At 37.0% G+C, this 16,140-nt stretch overlaps 1 protein-coding gene across 3 annotated transcripts in view; it reads right to left on the bottom strand.

Annotated features, from left to right (window-relative positions):
• LOC145680581 (uncharacterized) overlaps window positions 1-13,581 on the bottom strand; it is a 55,915-nt gene extending 42,334 nt beyond the window's left edge. For all 3 annotated transcript variants that reach the window (XM_081751229.1, XM_081751231.1, XM_081751230.1), the window contains exons 1-2: window positions 13,499-13,581; window positions 13,267-13,327 (exon numbers count right to left, since the gene is read on the bottom strand). In XM_081751229.1, the coding sequence (XP_081607355.1) occupies window positions 13,267-13,268 (2 nt within the window). In that variant the 5' untranslated portion in view covers window positions 13,269-13,327; window positions 13,499-13,581. The remainder of the gene's footprint in view (window positions 1-13,266; window positions 13,328-13,498) is intronic.
• Window positions 13,582-16,140: the final 2,559 nt, after the last annotated feature.

Genomic DNA, 16,140 nt, shown 5'->3' with positions numbered 1-16,140 from the left:
TTTTGTTCTTTAATACAGAAAAGAAAAACTATGGAATACATTTAAAAAGAGTGGAAGAATCAATCACTGTTCCAATTCACAAGAAAGACGACAAAACTGATTGTAATAATTATCGAGGCATTTCTCTTAACATTCTATTAAGATTACCCCATACAGATGAAAAATTATTGGAGATTATCAGTGTGGATTTAGTCCAAATCGACCAGATATTTACCATTCGACAAATTTTCGAAAAGAAATGGGAATATATTACCCAGTACATCAATTGTTTATTGATTTTACAAAGGCTTACGACTCGGTTAGGAGAGAAACGTTGTACAACATTCTTACAGAATTTAGAATACCGAAAAGCTAGATTTATTAAGTGTTTAAATGAATACCAGAGTAAAGTCCGAGTAGAAAAATGCGAGCTTCCACGTCGAGATTGGCCTGAAACAAGGATATGCGTTATCACCGTTATTATTCAGCTTCGTTCCGGAGTACGCTATAAGAAAAATCAAAGATAGGAACCAGGGCCTAGAGTTAAAAGGTATTCACCAGGTTATGGTGTATGCTGATTTAAATCTGATAGGAGAACAATCGAAAGAAATGCAGAGGCCTTATTAAACGCTTGCAGGGACACGAGTAAATGCAGATAAATCTAAATACAAGGAACTTCACAGGGATCGTAATACGGCAAATTATGAATGCGTTAAAATATCAATACTTTCGACTCAGTGGATACTTTCAAATATCTTGGATCAGTATTACTAGACCAAAATCATACCCACAAAGAAATTAAATGTCGGCTGAAATCAGGAAATTCTTATTATTCAGTTCAAAATATTTTGTCGTCACGAATTCTGTCAAGAAATTTAAAGCTTAAAATACATAAAATGATAATCATGCCTGTTATGCTTTATGGTTGTGAAACATGGTCGCTTACGCTGAGGGAAGAACGCAGACAAATTATTTGAGAATAAAATACTGAGACGAATATTTGGACCCAAGGGGAACGGGAATGGGGAATGGCGGAAGCTTCCTTCTATTTAGGAGGAACTACATAATTTATACGGTTTACCAAACATCGTTAGAGTCATGTCTAGGAGGCTCAGGTGGGCAGGTCATGTAGCCAGAATGGAAGAAAGTAGGATGGATTGAATTTGATAAGGACAGAAGTCAATGGAGAGCTTTTGTGGCCATAGAGAAAAAGAGGGAATATATTTAAGTTAAGCACAACTGCACAACAAACATAAGTGAATGGCTAGCTTTTGCGTTTCTATCCTTAAGTCCGGGATTCAACCCCGCATTCGACCATTTTGACAAAAGTTTTTCTTAATTCCATCTGTGAATGTAGAGAGAGTGCGTGTACTGTGAGTCCTGGCCGACTTCCTTTCTAATAGTTTTTAAATCTTTGTTATTACTAATTACCGGCAATGATGGATTTGCGAAGAGGGTTTAGCGTGGGGGTGTCTTTCGGATTGAAGCCTCTACCCCGAAATTACGGAATTTCTAAAACAAACTATTAGTTTTGCCTTTACTCAAACTTCAAGCTGTCCTCAAAAAATTAGGAATTTTTAGAAAAACTAAGCATTAATAAGAAAAGCCCTTCCCAAAATACTTTTCTAAGTCCACCACTGATCATCAGTATAAAATGGTCTCCAAGGTTGTATCTGGAAGATTATAGCTAAATATACAAACGAAACGAAATATTTGTTATGCCTGTACTCAAACTTAAGCTCCTCTTAAATAAAAGTTAGGAATTTTTAGAAAAAACAAACATTCAGAAAAAAGCCTCCCAAATATTTTTCTAAATCCGATATTGATTATTTCTATCAAATGGTTTCAAGGTTGTGTCCGGAAGATTATAGTTAAATCATTGCACAGCTACAGTATAACGGAAATGTGAAAGTACGCTCTGACATATATACTGAAAAACGTATGCTCTGATGGATATATTGAAAAAACATGTTTAATTATGTGCTAGGAGCTAGAGTACTAAGCTCTAAGAATTGAAACACGGATGACTAAAAAGAAATGATCTAGAGAAAAATAAAATGTCGATAATTCAGAAGTTAAAATAAAGTTAAATAGCTTCTACAATTGTCCTCAAATACTACGTACTTTGTGTTTACTTTAATTCATAAACCATGCTCCAACCATCATGATGGTGAATTCCAGAGCGAAATATGGCATTTAGGTCATGGAATCTTATTAAACTTTAGAGTATACTATAAGAAAGCTATTTAAACAGAAAAATCATGAAAATGAATAAAGCCAAAATTTCCAAAATTCTTTTTTTTTTTCGAAAAAAAACCGGCTTTTTATGTGCAAAAAAACCAGCGATTCAAAAAAGCCGGCTTTTTTGCATCTCTAACATGTTGCGGTATCCCCTACCCCGGTTGCCCCCGGCCCGCAACCAAATGTGGTGAATTTGGAAGTTAATGCGATCGGAGCTTCACCATCGATCTCCGCGGGAGCGAAAACTATGAATTCGACACCAATATCGGTCATTTTCTACTACTTCAACATGTCCCAGTAAACGCCCCCCCCCCTGAAACCTCCTGGTTCGGATTTTGAAAACTCTTCGTCTTGGTCTGGGGCCTGAACCAAGGTATCCGTGACCAAAATTTGGTAACTGTCCACTCGTCTGGTCCCCAGGCTGCACAGAATTTTATTCATATAAACAATGAAAATGTAGTGGTTGTAGTTTTATCTATTATTTAATACGTAATGTATTTCAAGTCTTGTTAGTTACATTTAGAACTGATACGATAGGAAGTTCGTTTAGTTCTGTATGTATCAATATTTGAAATATGCAATGTTGTAAATAGTAAAATCATTACAGTTGGAACCATCATTTGTAACCGATTCTACTCGTGATGAACTGGTTCCTGGTGATATTTACACTGTTCTGAGGAACCGGTTTCTTACGAATCGTTTCATTGAACGATTATTGAAATACCAAAGTAAAAACTTGTCCATATATACAATCCTTCAGTCTTAAGTTGAAAACGCAGCCATCAGCTGGGAAAGTCATGATCACAATCGTTTCAGGCAGTGAAGGTGTGATCCTGATCGTGATGCAACTGAACTTTGAATGATACGTGTAGATACTAACGAAGCTCCGTGCCTGCCTGCGTAGAGTTTGTCCTAACAAAATGGCAATTCAACACAGTCACAGTATATTCTATAGTTAGATAAGAATTCCGTGACCTAAATACCATATTTCGCTCTGAAATTCACCATCAAGATGGATGGAGCACATGTTTTACGAATTAAAGCTAACATGAAGAATGTAGTATTTGAGGGCAATTTTTGAGGCTATTTAACTATTTTAACTTTTGAGTTATCGACATTTTTTTCTTCTCGGGATCATTTCAGTTTGTCATCTGTGTTTTATTTCTAAGAGCTTAGTACTCTAGCTTCTAGCGCAAAAGTTAAACTTACGTTTTTCTATATATCCGTCAAAGCGTACGTTTTTCAATATATCCGTCAAACCATACTTCCACATTTCTGTTATACTGTAGCTATGCAATGATTTAGCAATAATTTTCCGGATACAACCTTCAATACCAATTTATACAAATAATCAGTAGCGGATTTAGAAAAGTACTTTGGGGGAGGTTTCTGTGATTGTTTCGTTTTCTAAAAAGTCCTAATTTTATTTGGGAGGTGCTTGAAGTTTATGAGTACAGGTAAAACTAATATTTCGTTTCGTTTATATGTTTAGCAATAATCTTCCGGATACAACCTTGAAGTTCATTTTATACTGAGAATCAGTGGCGGATTTAGAAAAAGTATCTTGGGAGGGGGTTTTTCTTACTAATGTTTAGTTTTTCTAAACATTCGTAATTTTTATTTGACGGGAGCTTAAAGTTTATGAGTAAAGGCATAACTAGAGTAAGGCCGCGCTAAGAAGAGCTCTGACAACTCTCACATGCGATCACGCGCGGTTGCCACGTTTGTCTTCTGTAACAATACAATATAACAAGGGGCACATTTTGTGGGAAAGGAATCATCTATGTATTACAACAAAAATATTATTTAACATTATGCCTGATGAAAGTATTAGTCAAAAGAAACAAATTAGTTTGCGTTAAGATAGTTTACAAAATCGTAATGAAAACAACCGTTACTTCTAAACACATAGGGCCTTATGCAGCATCGTTTTCACATATGATTAGCGTCATACTAAATGCCTGACTACTGCATGGAAACATATGCTAGTCGAACTCTTTAGTATGACATCACGCTTTTTCGTGGCTAAGCTGTTAGCGTACGCCTTTGTCATGGGAGACCCCGGTTCGATTCCGGCGGGAGCTCATGTGGTTTGGATTCCACGTTAATCAGTAGGTCCACGTCTCATATAGCCTCGCTGCTGAAAGAGACGTTGAACTCAAAATCAACTCAACTCTTTAGTATGACACTAAACACGCGTCACAACGACTGCGTAAGACCCATAATGTTATATCTTTTTTTAAAAAAATTGAAAACTGCTTACGTTAGAGAATGGCTTTCAATTGTAGACAATTTAATTCCGTTTACTGTAGAAATCCTACTTTTTTCCTAGGGTGGATAAAGTTTCCGTCGGTTCAGCGAGGTCTTTCGGGCACTTCTCTTATTCTTTTCACAGTTGTAGGGCTAATGTATAAAGCTGAATCTACTCTTTCAATCACTTTGTTCAATGGCAATAAAGGACCGTCGTTACGTTCTTTTTCCAAATATTCCCTAAGATTAAACACAAATTCCCGTGCCTGACTTGTCAAGGGCACCCCCTTTCCGCACTTAAGCACTTCAGGCATTGTGTTCATAAACACAAACACACACACACACAAATTTATATTTTAGGCCTATGTGAATAATACGAATACAAATTATGTTCCAGTAATGAATGAACATAATGATTACACCACAATATCCATACCAATGCACTGAGATGATAGCACAGAAAATCAAAATAACCTAGCACAAAAACTTTCACAGTAATGAGTAGATATAAATGCGACAACTGTTCTGTTACCATGGAAACAACCTAGTGTTTCCAAATATATTTTTGTGGGTCTAAACCTATCCTCCCCTTCACATATTAGTGAAAGGGAGGACATACATTCTACGAAAAGACAAAGACAAACGTAGCTGGATCATGTTCGTTACTTTCCAACTACTCAATTTCTAAATCAGTCATTATGAAAAGCTCATTATAACGGTCTCTGTAATATATAGACTATGTAATTACATTTTTTCGATGTCAACAAATTTCCTACAAAGACCATTAGTAATTCTACTAATTTCAGCCTGACATTCCAAATCACGGTACATTGCCCTTGAACTTTAGAAGAGCCGTACAGATTCGCTACCCTCTTCGCTTTCAATTCCACGAAAACCTACTCCCTGCGGCGACAGGGAGGTGGACCGGTTGTTGTTCCATGTAACCCCACTTCCATTTACGTAGCAAACTTGTCAGAAAGACAGAGTTGTGTCAATAAGTGGAAAAAGAAAAAACAATCATTGTGGCAATAACGTTAGGCCTAGTGGAACTACGTTGTGTTGGAGTATCGAGGAGTAAAGTGAGGTACGATTATTTTTTAAATATCTAGTTTGTAAATATTTTAACTCAATCTGATTCAATCAGTGATAAAGTAATTCTATTCCTTCATCGTTCTGTCAAGTGGTCGCTTTGATTCTTCTTGCTATGACAGTTCGCAACACTGTCGTCAACTTACACCATGTTAGATCTGTCAGAGCTCAGGTTACGATGGCCTTTAGAATAATAGATATTTCGTTTGTTTTAGACATTCCGTAACTTTGGGGAACAGGCTTCAGTCCGAAAGACCGCCCCCTAACCTTCGCAAAACCGTCGCTCCTGGTAATTAGTAATAATAACGGTTTATAAACAATAAGGAAGTCTGCCAACACTCAGTACACGCTCTATTTCTACATTCACAGATGGAATGAAGAAAACCTGTCAGAATGGTCGAATGCTGGATTGAATCCCGGACTTCCCAATAGAAGCGCAAAAGCTAACCACTACTCAGTCACATTTGTTGTGCAGTTGTATTTAGCTTAACTTAAATATATTCCGCAGTCTTTTTCTTTGGGAGGGGGGGGGAGTTCCGTAATATGTTGAATCCCTCTTGTTAAAATTTCAGAAAACTTGAGAATGGGATAAACCTTGATGGTGCTTATATAAAACTTAACTGTAGATTTTCAAGAATATACAGAACCAAAAGCTCTAGATGTGCAGCCTTTAAGTTATCAAATCTAAGTATTTCTCTTATGTTTTATTTTAATTTTGTTTCAAAAAGAAAGTATGAAATATTTTGAAGTAAAAATACTACAAACAATTTTGCTAGTTATTTGTGTATTTATTTTTAAAGAAGTGTTTACTTTTAGGGTTGGCTGGTTTACACCATTTTTAAGTAACTGGTTTAAACCAAAAAAAAGAAAGAAAAATGCGAATCGTGAGAACTTCATGGTGACGTTTCCACATATCAAACCATCTGCATTAGTTTTATTTCCTTTTCATCTTTTAATTAAGGTGTTCCACGTTAAATTCTCGGTCGAACCACAACCCTTCTTTCATGCGTAAACCAAGTAGCGGTTCGGATGTCACTTTAAGCGAAAGTTTTCTCCTTGATAACATCGGTATTACGTAAGGATGTTGAAACTAAATTGTATATTTCTGCTTGCTTGAATGCCTGTTTTATAAAGCCACGGTTGCTTAAATATATTGATAGAAATTGGCAAAATTTATCGACTGCCTACGTAGCTTCCAACATTAGCTTGGATTCGACTTTCAATGATATCTACATACTAAATTTGTAATTTAACAACTCAGTTTTAGCGTACTGATGATACATTGACCTTAAATTTTACATGCAAAGCAATAACAGGATTTTTCCGTTATTGTTTTACATTTAAAGTAATGACGGGATATTCCCGATGGCTAGGGCGGGAGTTTCTCAATTTAAGAAATTTACTGACCGGACTTCTTTAAGCTTATGAGACCTCTTCCAGCATAAGCACCTTGTTGCATAATAACACCAAGGCGAAACAAACTTATTCCTGTGAATATGTAATATAAATACATAAAGCAATATAAATATCTAAATCAAAAAACCTGGTTTAAACTTCCAAAAAACGAATTTTTTGGCATTTTCAAAAACAACCATGGTTCTTGCCACCCTGCTTACTTTTGTATGTAAGAGGTTAAAAAAATTATTATATACATTGGTTAATCCTTTGGAATTTATAATGTAAATATGTTGAAGTAAAATTGTTTGATATATCTTTTCGAAATTCATGGTTTATTTTCGAGGTTTTATATTATCAGCATCAACCACTAATTAAATGACTGTGTTATAGAGAAGCGAAACACAGTGTTTTATCAATTTAAAGCAGAATTTTGAAAAAAGCTCAAAATTTCCCAACCAAAAAAGCGAAGCAGAAAAAACATTTTCTTCCAAAAAAGCAGGTTTTTTCGAGCCCTTACATCTCTAGTAGGGACTAGATTGCAAAATTAATGGCTCCTCCGGAAGCAGAAGGTTAAAGCTTCCGTCTGAGGGTAGAATTATCCACACACAACAGTAACAAAAATAGAGGCAAAATTTATTGAACTGTCGTATATTTGAAAAAAGCCGTTGTTGATTAGAAAACACCTTAACACTAAAAATATGTTCACACAACTCGTGCTGATATGTAAATGTTAATTTAAGAAAGTTAATGATAAAGGAGTTTAAAAAAAAAAAAAAAAAAAAGTATTCAATGGATATATTTGCAGTTTGTAGAATGGTAGTCTACAAACAAATCTATACGTGCGTATTTCACTAGTTCTTCATTGATCAAGGTGCTTAAAAATAAATACGTACTATTATCGTAACTATCTTCCTTTTGTCCAATTATTGTTGAGTAACGTCCCTTTCAGCAGCGAGGCTATGAGACGGAACCTACTGATTAACGTGTAATCCGAACCACATAAGCTCTCGCCAGGTATCTAACCTGGGTCTCGTACTGTCCAATTATTGAAGTAAATTCTAAGGATTATTGTGATCGCCAACTCGTATGTAGCATACCCTGCAAATGTCACGTGTGAAGAACACCTCAAGAAAGCTTTGATTTCGGTTTTATTCTAACATCACATAATGACAAACTTGAAACTCGTGTAGTTTACCAGTCCTTTTTGCAATTAGAACTAAAGATAAATTAGAGTACTGTTAACTTGTTAGAGTAATGCCTATTGGCGGCATCGAAGCAATGCCATATAACCTATTATCTAAAATAGGATCCGAACCATTGCTCAGGTTTGTATCTAAGGCCTCCATTGAACCAGGGACCTGCATACAAAGCATGTGCTATAGTATAAATGGCATTAGATTGAAGGATTGCAGGTAGCATGCTTTTACAATTATGCTAATTATTTTAAACATCTTCCCCCGAGTACGTCAGCATTTATCGTAAATCATATTCAAAGCTGATGATTCACGCGTTATTTTCTTTACATACATAAATTCGCAGAGATTTACGCGAACACTGACGTCAAACTTCAGAGGAAAGTAAATCAAAATTTTCAACGAGGATCGCATCCAGAATTATCAAAACACGAAACCCGAAAGCACCTGCCTCTAATCATACAAGCAAAGAGCATTTTATTACTCGATATCAATCGTTAACTAGATGTATTTTCTCATGTTAACATGCTACCATCTGATGAAGATAGGTCTTTGATAATACATTGTCACAAATTCATCGCAAAACATGGAAAACATTTTCGCCAACAGAGGCAAAGAGGGGGGGAATACAGAAGGCAAGACAGTTCACTGTATAGCCTGAAAAGCAAATACATAAAGCCACAACCAAAACAATACGCTACATTTATCTTACAGTATCTTGTCGTCAAGCTCTTACCCTTGAGTGAGTGCAATGTTGCCAAACGTATTTTCAATGGAAAATGGGCATTTCTTCAAGTGTACATATTTCTCACTCATCCATTAAAGGAAGGAAAAAAAAAAAAAAAAAAAAAACGAACGACAGAATTCCTTATACCTATCTGTGGGTGTATTAAGTATGGAACTACATACCTATTCACACCAATGGAAAGTCACTAATAGGAGACGTGTCTATAAAGCACAGGCGATAATTTCCTGGTTCAGTTTAATACGAATATATTTTAATTAATATTTACAGGTAAAACCTATTAGTTAAAAGGAATGTGTAAGAACTTATTCTTGAAATCTAAGAACATTCAAGTCACCTGTGAACATATGAACCTTAATTCACACCTATGGTTCATGATTACGAAAGTAATGCATACCTAGTTTGTGTAGGTGCACTTTGACCGGGTTCGATTTCCGGTGGGAGAGCATAGAATATTTCACAATCATGCACTCCCATAAATTACCAGCCTCCTTTAGCCTGAAGGGCTAACCATTTGCCGTGAGATTTTGACCCTTTTAAATTCTCGCCTTTTTAGGAGTTTTTCTTGAGTCTCAATCAGCAACAGCGTCATTCCTATTTATCCTAGGATCATGGTTTATACTTTGTTTTTCTCAGAATGGAACAGCCTTTCAAACGGTATCACATGTCCCTGTGATATGCTAGAAGAGAATCATTTGAGGGAAAATCGGGATTTTTTTACGGGGCCCCCTGAGGCTCTACCGGGTCTGCGCACAAACCTCCAAAAATTTGGAAAAATACTACGTAGTGTACTAATTACTTGTGACAAATTCGAATTTCCTGTCTTGAATAGTAAGGGCGGGAAAAATTTGTACCCTAATAATTGTAAAATTATGGTTCATACGTCGTTTTGTTCAGAGTGGAGTAGCCTTTCAGATGGTATCACCCGCATGTCTCTCGGATATCCCTAAGGAGGGATAAATTTAGGAAAATTGGGATTTTTGCTAAAAAATCCCTTTTTCTGGTTTGGAGCCCTCTGACGCGGCCCTGGGTAAACATAGGGATCCAGAAATCACTTTCAAAAATACTACGTAGTGTACTAATTGCTTGTGACTATTACCCTTAATGTCCCTCGGATGTCCCTAAGGAGAGAAAAATTGAGTAAATAGGGATTTTTGCTGAAAAATCCCTTTTTCCCCGTTTTGGGGCCCTCTGGTGCGGCCCTGGGTAAACAGAGATCTGGAAATCACTTTCAAAAATACTACGTAGTGTACTAATTACTCGTGCCCAACACCAATTTCTTATCTTCAATACTAAGGACGGGACGGGAAAAATATTTCCCGCTTCTGCGAATATTTCCGAAATTTCCCAAGGATACTATACAAACTTCAAAAATTTCCTAACACGTCCCTAATTATCGTAGGATGGTGATTCATACGTCGTTCTCTTCAGAATCTAGTAGGCTTTCAGAAAGTACTACTGAAATGTCCCTATCATGTAGCCGAGCGGAGCAAGAATCACGAAAGTTGGATTTTTAGTCAAAAAATATTCCTTTTTTACCCTTTTGTCCCTCCGAACCCCCCTTTTATATTGAAGAGATCCGAAAAAATTCTCAAAAACTAAGTGGTCCACTGATTGTTTAGGGAAAATGTTAGGATTCTAGGATTAAAGAGAACCTCACCAAAAAATGTTGAAGTTAGAAATCAGTAAAAAAAAAAAAAAGGGAATTTGTAAAATGATGATGTCATACCCCCCTATGTTCTGACGCTCGGAAGCGTATAGACCCTTCCAAGGCTTTCTTGAATGCCTCGTCTCTTGGAAAATAAATAAATAAAACGGAACTAAATAACATTCTTAGTTCTCTTTTAATCGAATCTTAAGACACTACAATATCGGACGAAAACGACCGAAAAAACTTAAAAGGGTTAACCTTAATAAGAAAAAAAAATCCTAGCTTGCGTAATTTAGCTCAGGATGGATTTTTTTTTTGACTGATCAGTTTTAACCCTTAAGAGATCCGGGGTTTTTGGGCTATTTTTTAGACTTTCAGTCAAGCAGCTACTGCATCGTCACTATTTATCCTAGGATCATGGTTCATACCTCATTCTCTTTAGAATGGAGCTGGCTTTCAAATGATACCACTTGCATGCTCATACCATATACCAGGAGCGGGAAAAATGTCAAAGGGAAAATTTCGGAGGGAAATTTTTTTTCTCGCACTTTGGGCCCCCCTGGAGCAACCCTGTGTGAACGTCGAGATCTCAAAAAAAATCTGATAAATAGTAGTTGGTAGACTGAATGTGTGTGCCAAATTTAAAGTTTCTATCTTGAATACCAATGGCGGGAGAAATTTTATCAGGAATTCCACCATGATCTCAGGTAAAAAATTTCCTCAGACATCCCTAATTACCCTAGGGTCACGTTTCGCACATCATTCTCTTCAGAATAGAACTGCCTTTCAGGCGGTATGACTCACGTGTCTCCATGTATCTAAGGCGGGAAAATTAGGAAAAACGGGATTTTTTGGGTCTAAATATCCTTTTTTCAACTTTTAGCCCCCCTGGACCCCCCCTGTTTTAACACAGAGATCTGAAAAAAAAAAATATGGTAAATACTACTCAGTGGGCTGAATGTTTATGCACAATTCCAATTTTCCAGGTGCAAAAGTAAGCCCGCCAAAAAAAAAAAAAAAATATACCGACAATGTCCCATATTCCCGTATACAGAGGGAAATTTTTAAACATTCCCTGAGACATCCCTTATTACCCTAGGGTCATGTTTCGCCCATCATTCTCTTCAGAATAGAACTGCCTTTCAGGCGGTACCATTCACTTGTCTCCATCATGTATCTAAGGCGGGAAAATGAGGAAAAAACTATTTTTGGGTAAAAATATCCCTTTTTTCAACTTTTTGAACCTCTGGATCCCCCCCCCCCCCTGTTTTAACGCAGAAATCGGAAGAAAAAATCTGGTAAATACTACTCGGTGGACTGCATGTTTGTGCAAAATTTCAATCTTCTACGTGCAAAAATAAGCCCGCCAAAAATACTTTAAATAAACCCCCCCAAAAAGTATTACACGAAAATATAAATTTTAGACTTATGACGTTAATACTTCGTATGTCTCGACACAGGAAGATGTGAAACCATCCGTAATGTCTTCTGCAATGCCTCTAGACTTGGAAGAAAGAAAAGAAAAAACCGGACGAAAAAGCTCAAATAGGAGCGTTATAACGCAATTTACCATGAAACACCCCGTATGGTACAAATTGTACCATAAGATCCCCAAAGGGTTAACAATTAGCAGAGTATCATATTTGTACGCATCTTATGGGCAAGCGCCTAGAAAATCCTGCTATCTAATAGTCAGGTCAGGAGTGTAGAAGGGAGGCCCGAGCGGTAGCGATGGGTGCGTCCATAAGGAGCAGGCGCGTCAGCGACGACAGTATACGTATAAACAAGGATAGTGGAAGAGCACACTTACACATGCTATACTTTCACTATTACTCAACATTCATTTCAGTACGCTGTGCACTGACTAATTACTTATATCTACACACTACTTCACAAAAAAAAATGTTTCGCATTGTATTTTATCAATAAATTTTCTATTTGGTAGAACAGTCTACTCGAGTGACCCAACAGGAATTAAGATATAATTGGGAATTTTAATTTTTGAAATACTTCTGGTGGTGCCCCTCAACTTTACCTCTTTCAAATAGGGTCCCTGCACTCTCATCTGCACACTTGACAGGAGGACACTACTTTCAAGAAATGTGAATTCTACCACTACAAATATCTCCATATTCTTAATGTTTATGACTTTTTCTTCAAATTACAGCAATGTTCGTGGTACGCCTTAGCTTCCCTTATATTAAATACAGGTAACGTTGCCTACTTTTTTCTCTTTCTAAAATATAATCACATTTAATTTTTGAACAATTATTCCTACTAAATCTTTGAAGAATTATCTGCACTACCAGGCCTTCAAACACACGGCAAGAAACTAGTATCACAGGAAAAAATTTAACCTACTTAAAATTATGAACAACATTAAGATTCCTCAACTTACACAAAATGGCGTCCGATCGATCAATAGCATTATTAAAGGAGAAGACGTCTACAGTGATTTGCTATGCAAAATATATGAGTAAACTTCGAATGCATTCAACTTACTTGTTGCATTTATCGTAATTCTTTAATATAATCATTATTTTCTCACCCACTCTTTTTAACCTACATACATTTTTGCATAATGAAGCAATATTGAAAAAAAATGTTTAAATCACCATTAAAAATTAATAACCACATCAAGCAATCATATACGCAAAATCTAACTTACTCATGAAACCCCTACTGATAACATTTCTAAAAATATTAAAAATAGTACTTACATTATTGTAATGGTATAAACAAAGCTTGTTTCCGTTTGTTCCTAACTCGACTTGCCCTTTCCTAAAACAAAGAAAAAACACTAAGTGCTCAGCTTTTACAGCAGATTAAAATCAAATAATATAAATTTACAAACTCTAATCACCTTTCTTATTAAATACCTATACAGTGAATTACTTTATCCCAACACAAATTAATACCTCAATAATCAACGAACACCACCACCCAACTCACCTCAAAGCCTGCAAAATGGCGTAGAGAGAGAGGAGAATTCCTTGCAGTGAAGACAATGAGAAAGCTGCTGACGTCATACAGTTGCGCCATCGATTAGACAAGATCGTTCCAGAAATCCATACTTATACCGTTATATACCGTTAGCGCTGTCCAAATATATTTATCACGGCGAATAAATGGAACGAATGCTGTAATATTCTTATAGCCCATTTTAAAAATCTAAAATATTCCCAAGGCTTCATTTTGTATCAGTCTTCTCAAACTTTGCGGAGAGCAACGCAAAGCAAAACACGAAAACTAATTATATCTGTCATGCTGATTATCCAGTGCTGTAGTCCTAAACTTTGCAGAGGGTATACGCTATTTTATAATTATCTATGACTTTCGTAAAAGACATAGAAGCACTGGCGTATTTAGAGGGGGCTTCCGGGCCTAAGCCCCCCGGAAATCTTACCTATTATAGGAAAGTATATGAAATATCTTGCAGAATTTTCACATTTTCAGGGAAAGCCCCCCTCCGAAAGTTAGCAAAGGCCCCCGAAACAAAATCGTAAATACGCCACTGCACAGAAGCATTTATTTTTAATTAACAATTTAAGACGCATGTATTAATTCAATTGAAATATAAAGGATACTTTACTGTTTTATAGTCTAAAAGCAATTCATCCTATTTTCTTGATGACAATTCTTAAATCACCACTTCTCAAGACTGCAACCAACCATTCACGACACCATTCCATCCATACCTGATGCCCTCTTTTTGACCAATGTTACCCCATGGCTCCGGGTCCATGCGTCTTAATACCACAAATCAATTTATCATATACAGGCCATTGCAAGGTTGGCATCCAAAAAAGCAGTCCACATCCGAGGCTTAACTTTCTACTGTGCTCGATCGTAGGTTTTAAATGCCGGGTGATCGGCCCGCACAATCTCCAACCTCGAAGACCAGTGGCAGACTACTGACTACCAAAGAAATGGGCGGTGAGGACGCCACATCCTCACGCCGGGTTAAAATTGGAAAAATGAAAAAATGAAATCTTTGAGTTTTACGTCCCACGGTTATGCCGGTTAGGCTAAAGGAGACGGTGATGATGAGTAATGAATGAAAATGGTCGAATGAAGAAAGTGGGAGGAAACGGGAGAACCCCGAGAAAACCCATGCACACGGTATTCGTCCACCACAAAGTTCACTTGGCGGGGTCTGGGATCGAACCCGGGACCCCAAGCACCAGAGGTGAACGCTCTACCACTGAGCTACCGCGGCCCCAGGGGTTAAAATTGGAGTCATGGCCTGATTAAATAAATAAATATAAACGAAACAAAAGTAGAAAGTACTATACGCTTTGAAACAGAAGGTACACTCTTCACTCTATGACTAAGATTAAGCAGAGGGTATACGGCGTGTACTGCCGTGTAACCCCCCACTACAGCCCTGTGATTATCGCAAGCCATCCCGTTGGTCTGGTGAGTAACATGTATGCTTTTGGTGCACATGGTTGTGGGTTTAATTTCCGGTGGGAGACCACAAAATTTTAATTTCACCATCATTCACTTCCATTAATCATCCAGGACATAGCCATGGGACGTAAAATTAGTGGCGTCTCATAACATTATTTTTCGGTAGTCCACGACCGTTAAAAAATTATTAATTCTTGAATTATTTCAGTGTTCTAAACAAATGGTTTATTTCGTTTGTATATGAAATCAATTCTGTCTTTCCTCGGAACAGCCAATAAGGCTCAGTGATTCGTTCAAAACGGTGTATACAGAGCGGGCGTAGATTAATGGTTAGTTTTATTTCCTCACTTTGAAGAGGTCCCGGATTCAAGTCCGGTGGACAGGCATTCTGACCAAGATTATCCCCACAGGTGCACCAGGTTAATACCGGATTGGTACCGTTAAATATAGGCCTTGACCAGCTTCCTCCATTTCCCTTTCTCATTGTTGCTGTTATCGGTTTTCGTTATTGATTGTTCCACTGTAGACTGGGCTAGCAAGCTGTATCTGGAAGATTATTAGATAAATAAATAGTCCGTATCTTGCTCTTCCAGGCACAGATTTTCATTATAATAAGGTCATAATTCTAAAGTAACAAAAGCACACCCTTTTCCCTTGTACAATAAAAAAAAAATTACACATGCTGGTATTTATTGAAAAAAGAAACTACCTGGGTTTAAACCAGCCAACCATATACTTCTAGACATTAAGTGTTAAACAAATGGTTTGAATCATGACCACCACCGCACCACGCCATCAAACGCGGAGAATTCTTTTCAATATCCTGTTAAAGTGGGAATTTCCCAAGTTTAGATGTTCAGACATCATATTCATCAGTATATGAGATTAATTTCTATCTCGCCGATGCACATGTAGTGTGGTGCATCTCCAAATTCCTGTCTGCTAATTGATTTGAAGTCCAAGGGCCAAAAGGTTTCATTTGTATTATTGCTTGTTCTGATCACCCATTAGCGTGACTGTACCTGTTAATTCAAAACGAATCCCTGGAACTGGTAAACAGAAAAGGGTATCGTATACCATGCTGACAACGCCAACCCATACATCTTTAGTGACCAGTCAGAAATTGAGAGAACTAATGGAAGGTTTTAGTGAATCCTCCACATAGTCCATACTTGGCATTC

The sequence above is a fragment of the Thermobia domestica genome, chromosome 3 (assembly GCF_964235325.1).
Source record: "Thermobia domestica chromosome 3, izTheDome1.hap1.1, whole genome shotgun sequence".
NCBI classification, from domain to species: Eukaryota; Metazoa; Arthropoda; class Insecta; order Zygentoma; family Lepismatidae; genus Thermobia; species Thermobia domestica.
This window is presented reverse-complemented; position numbering and strand designations above follow the sequence as displayed.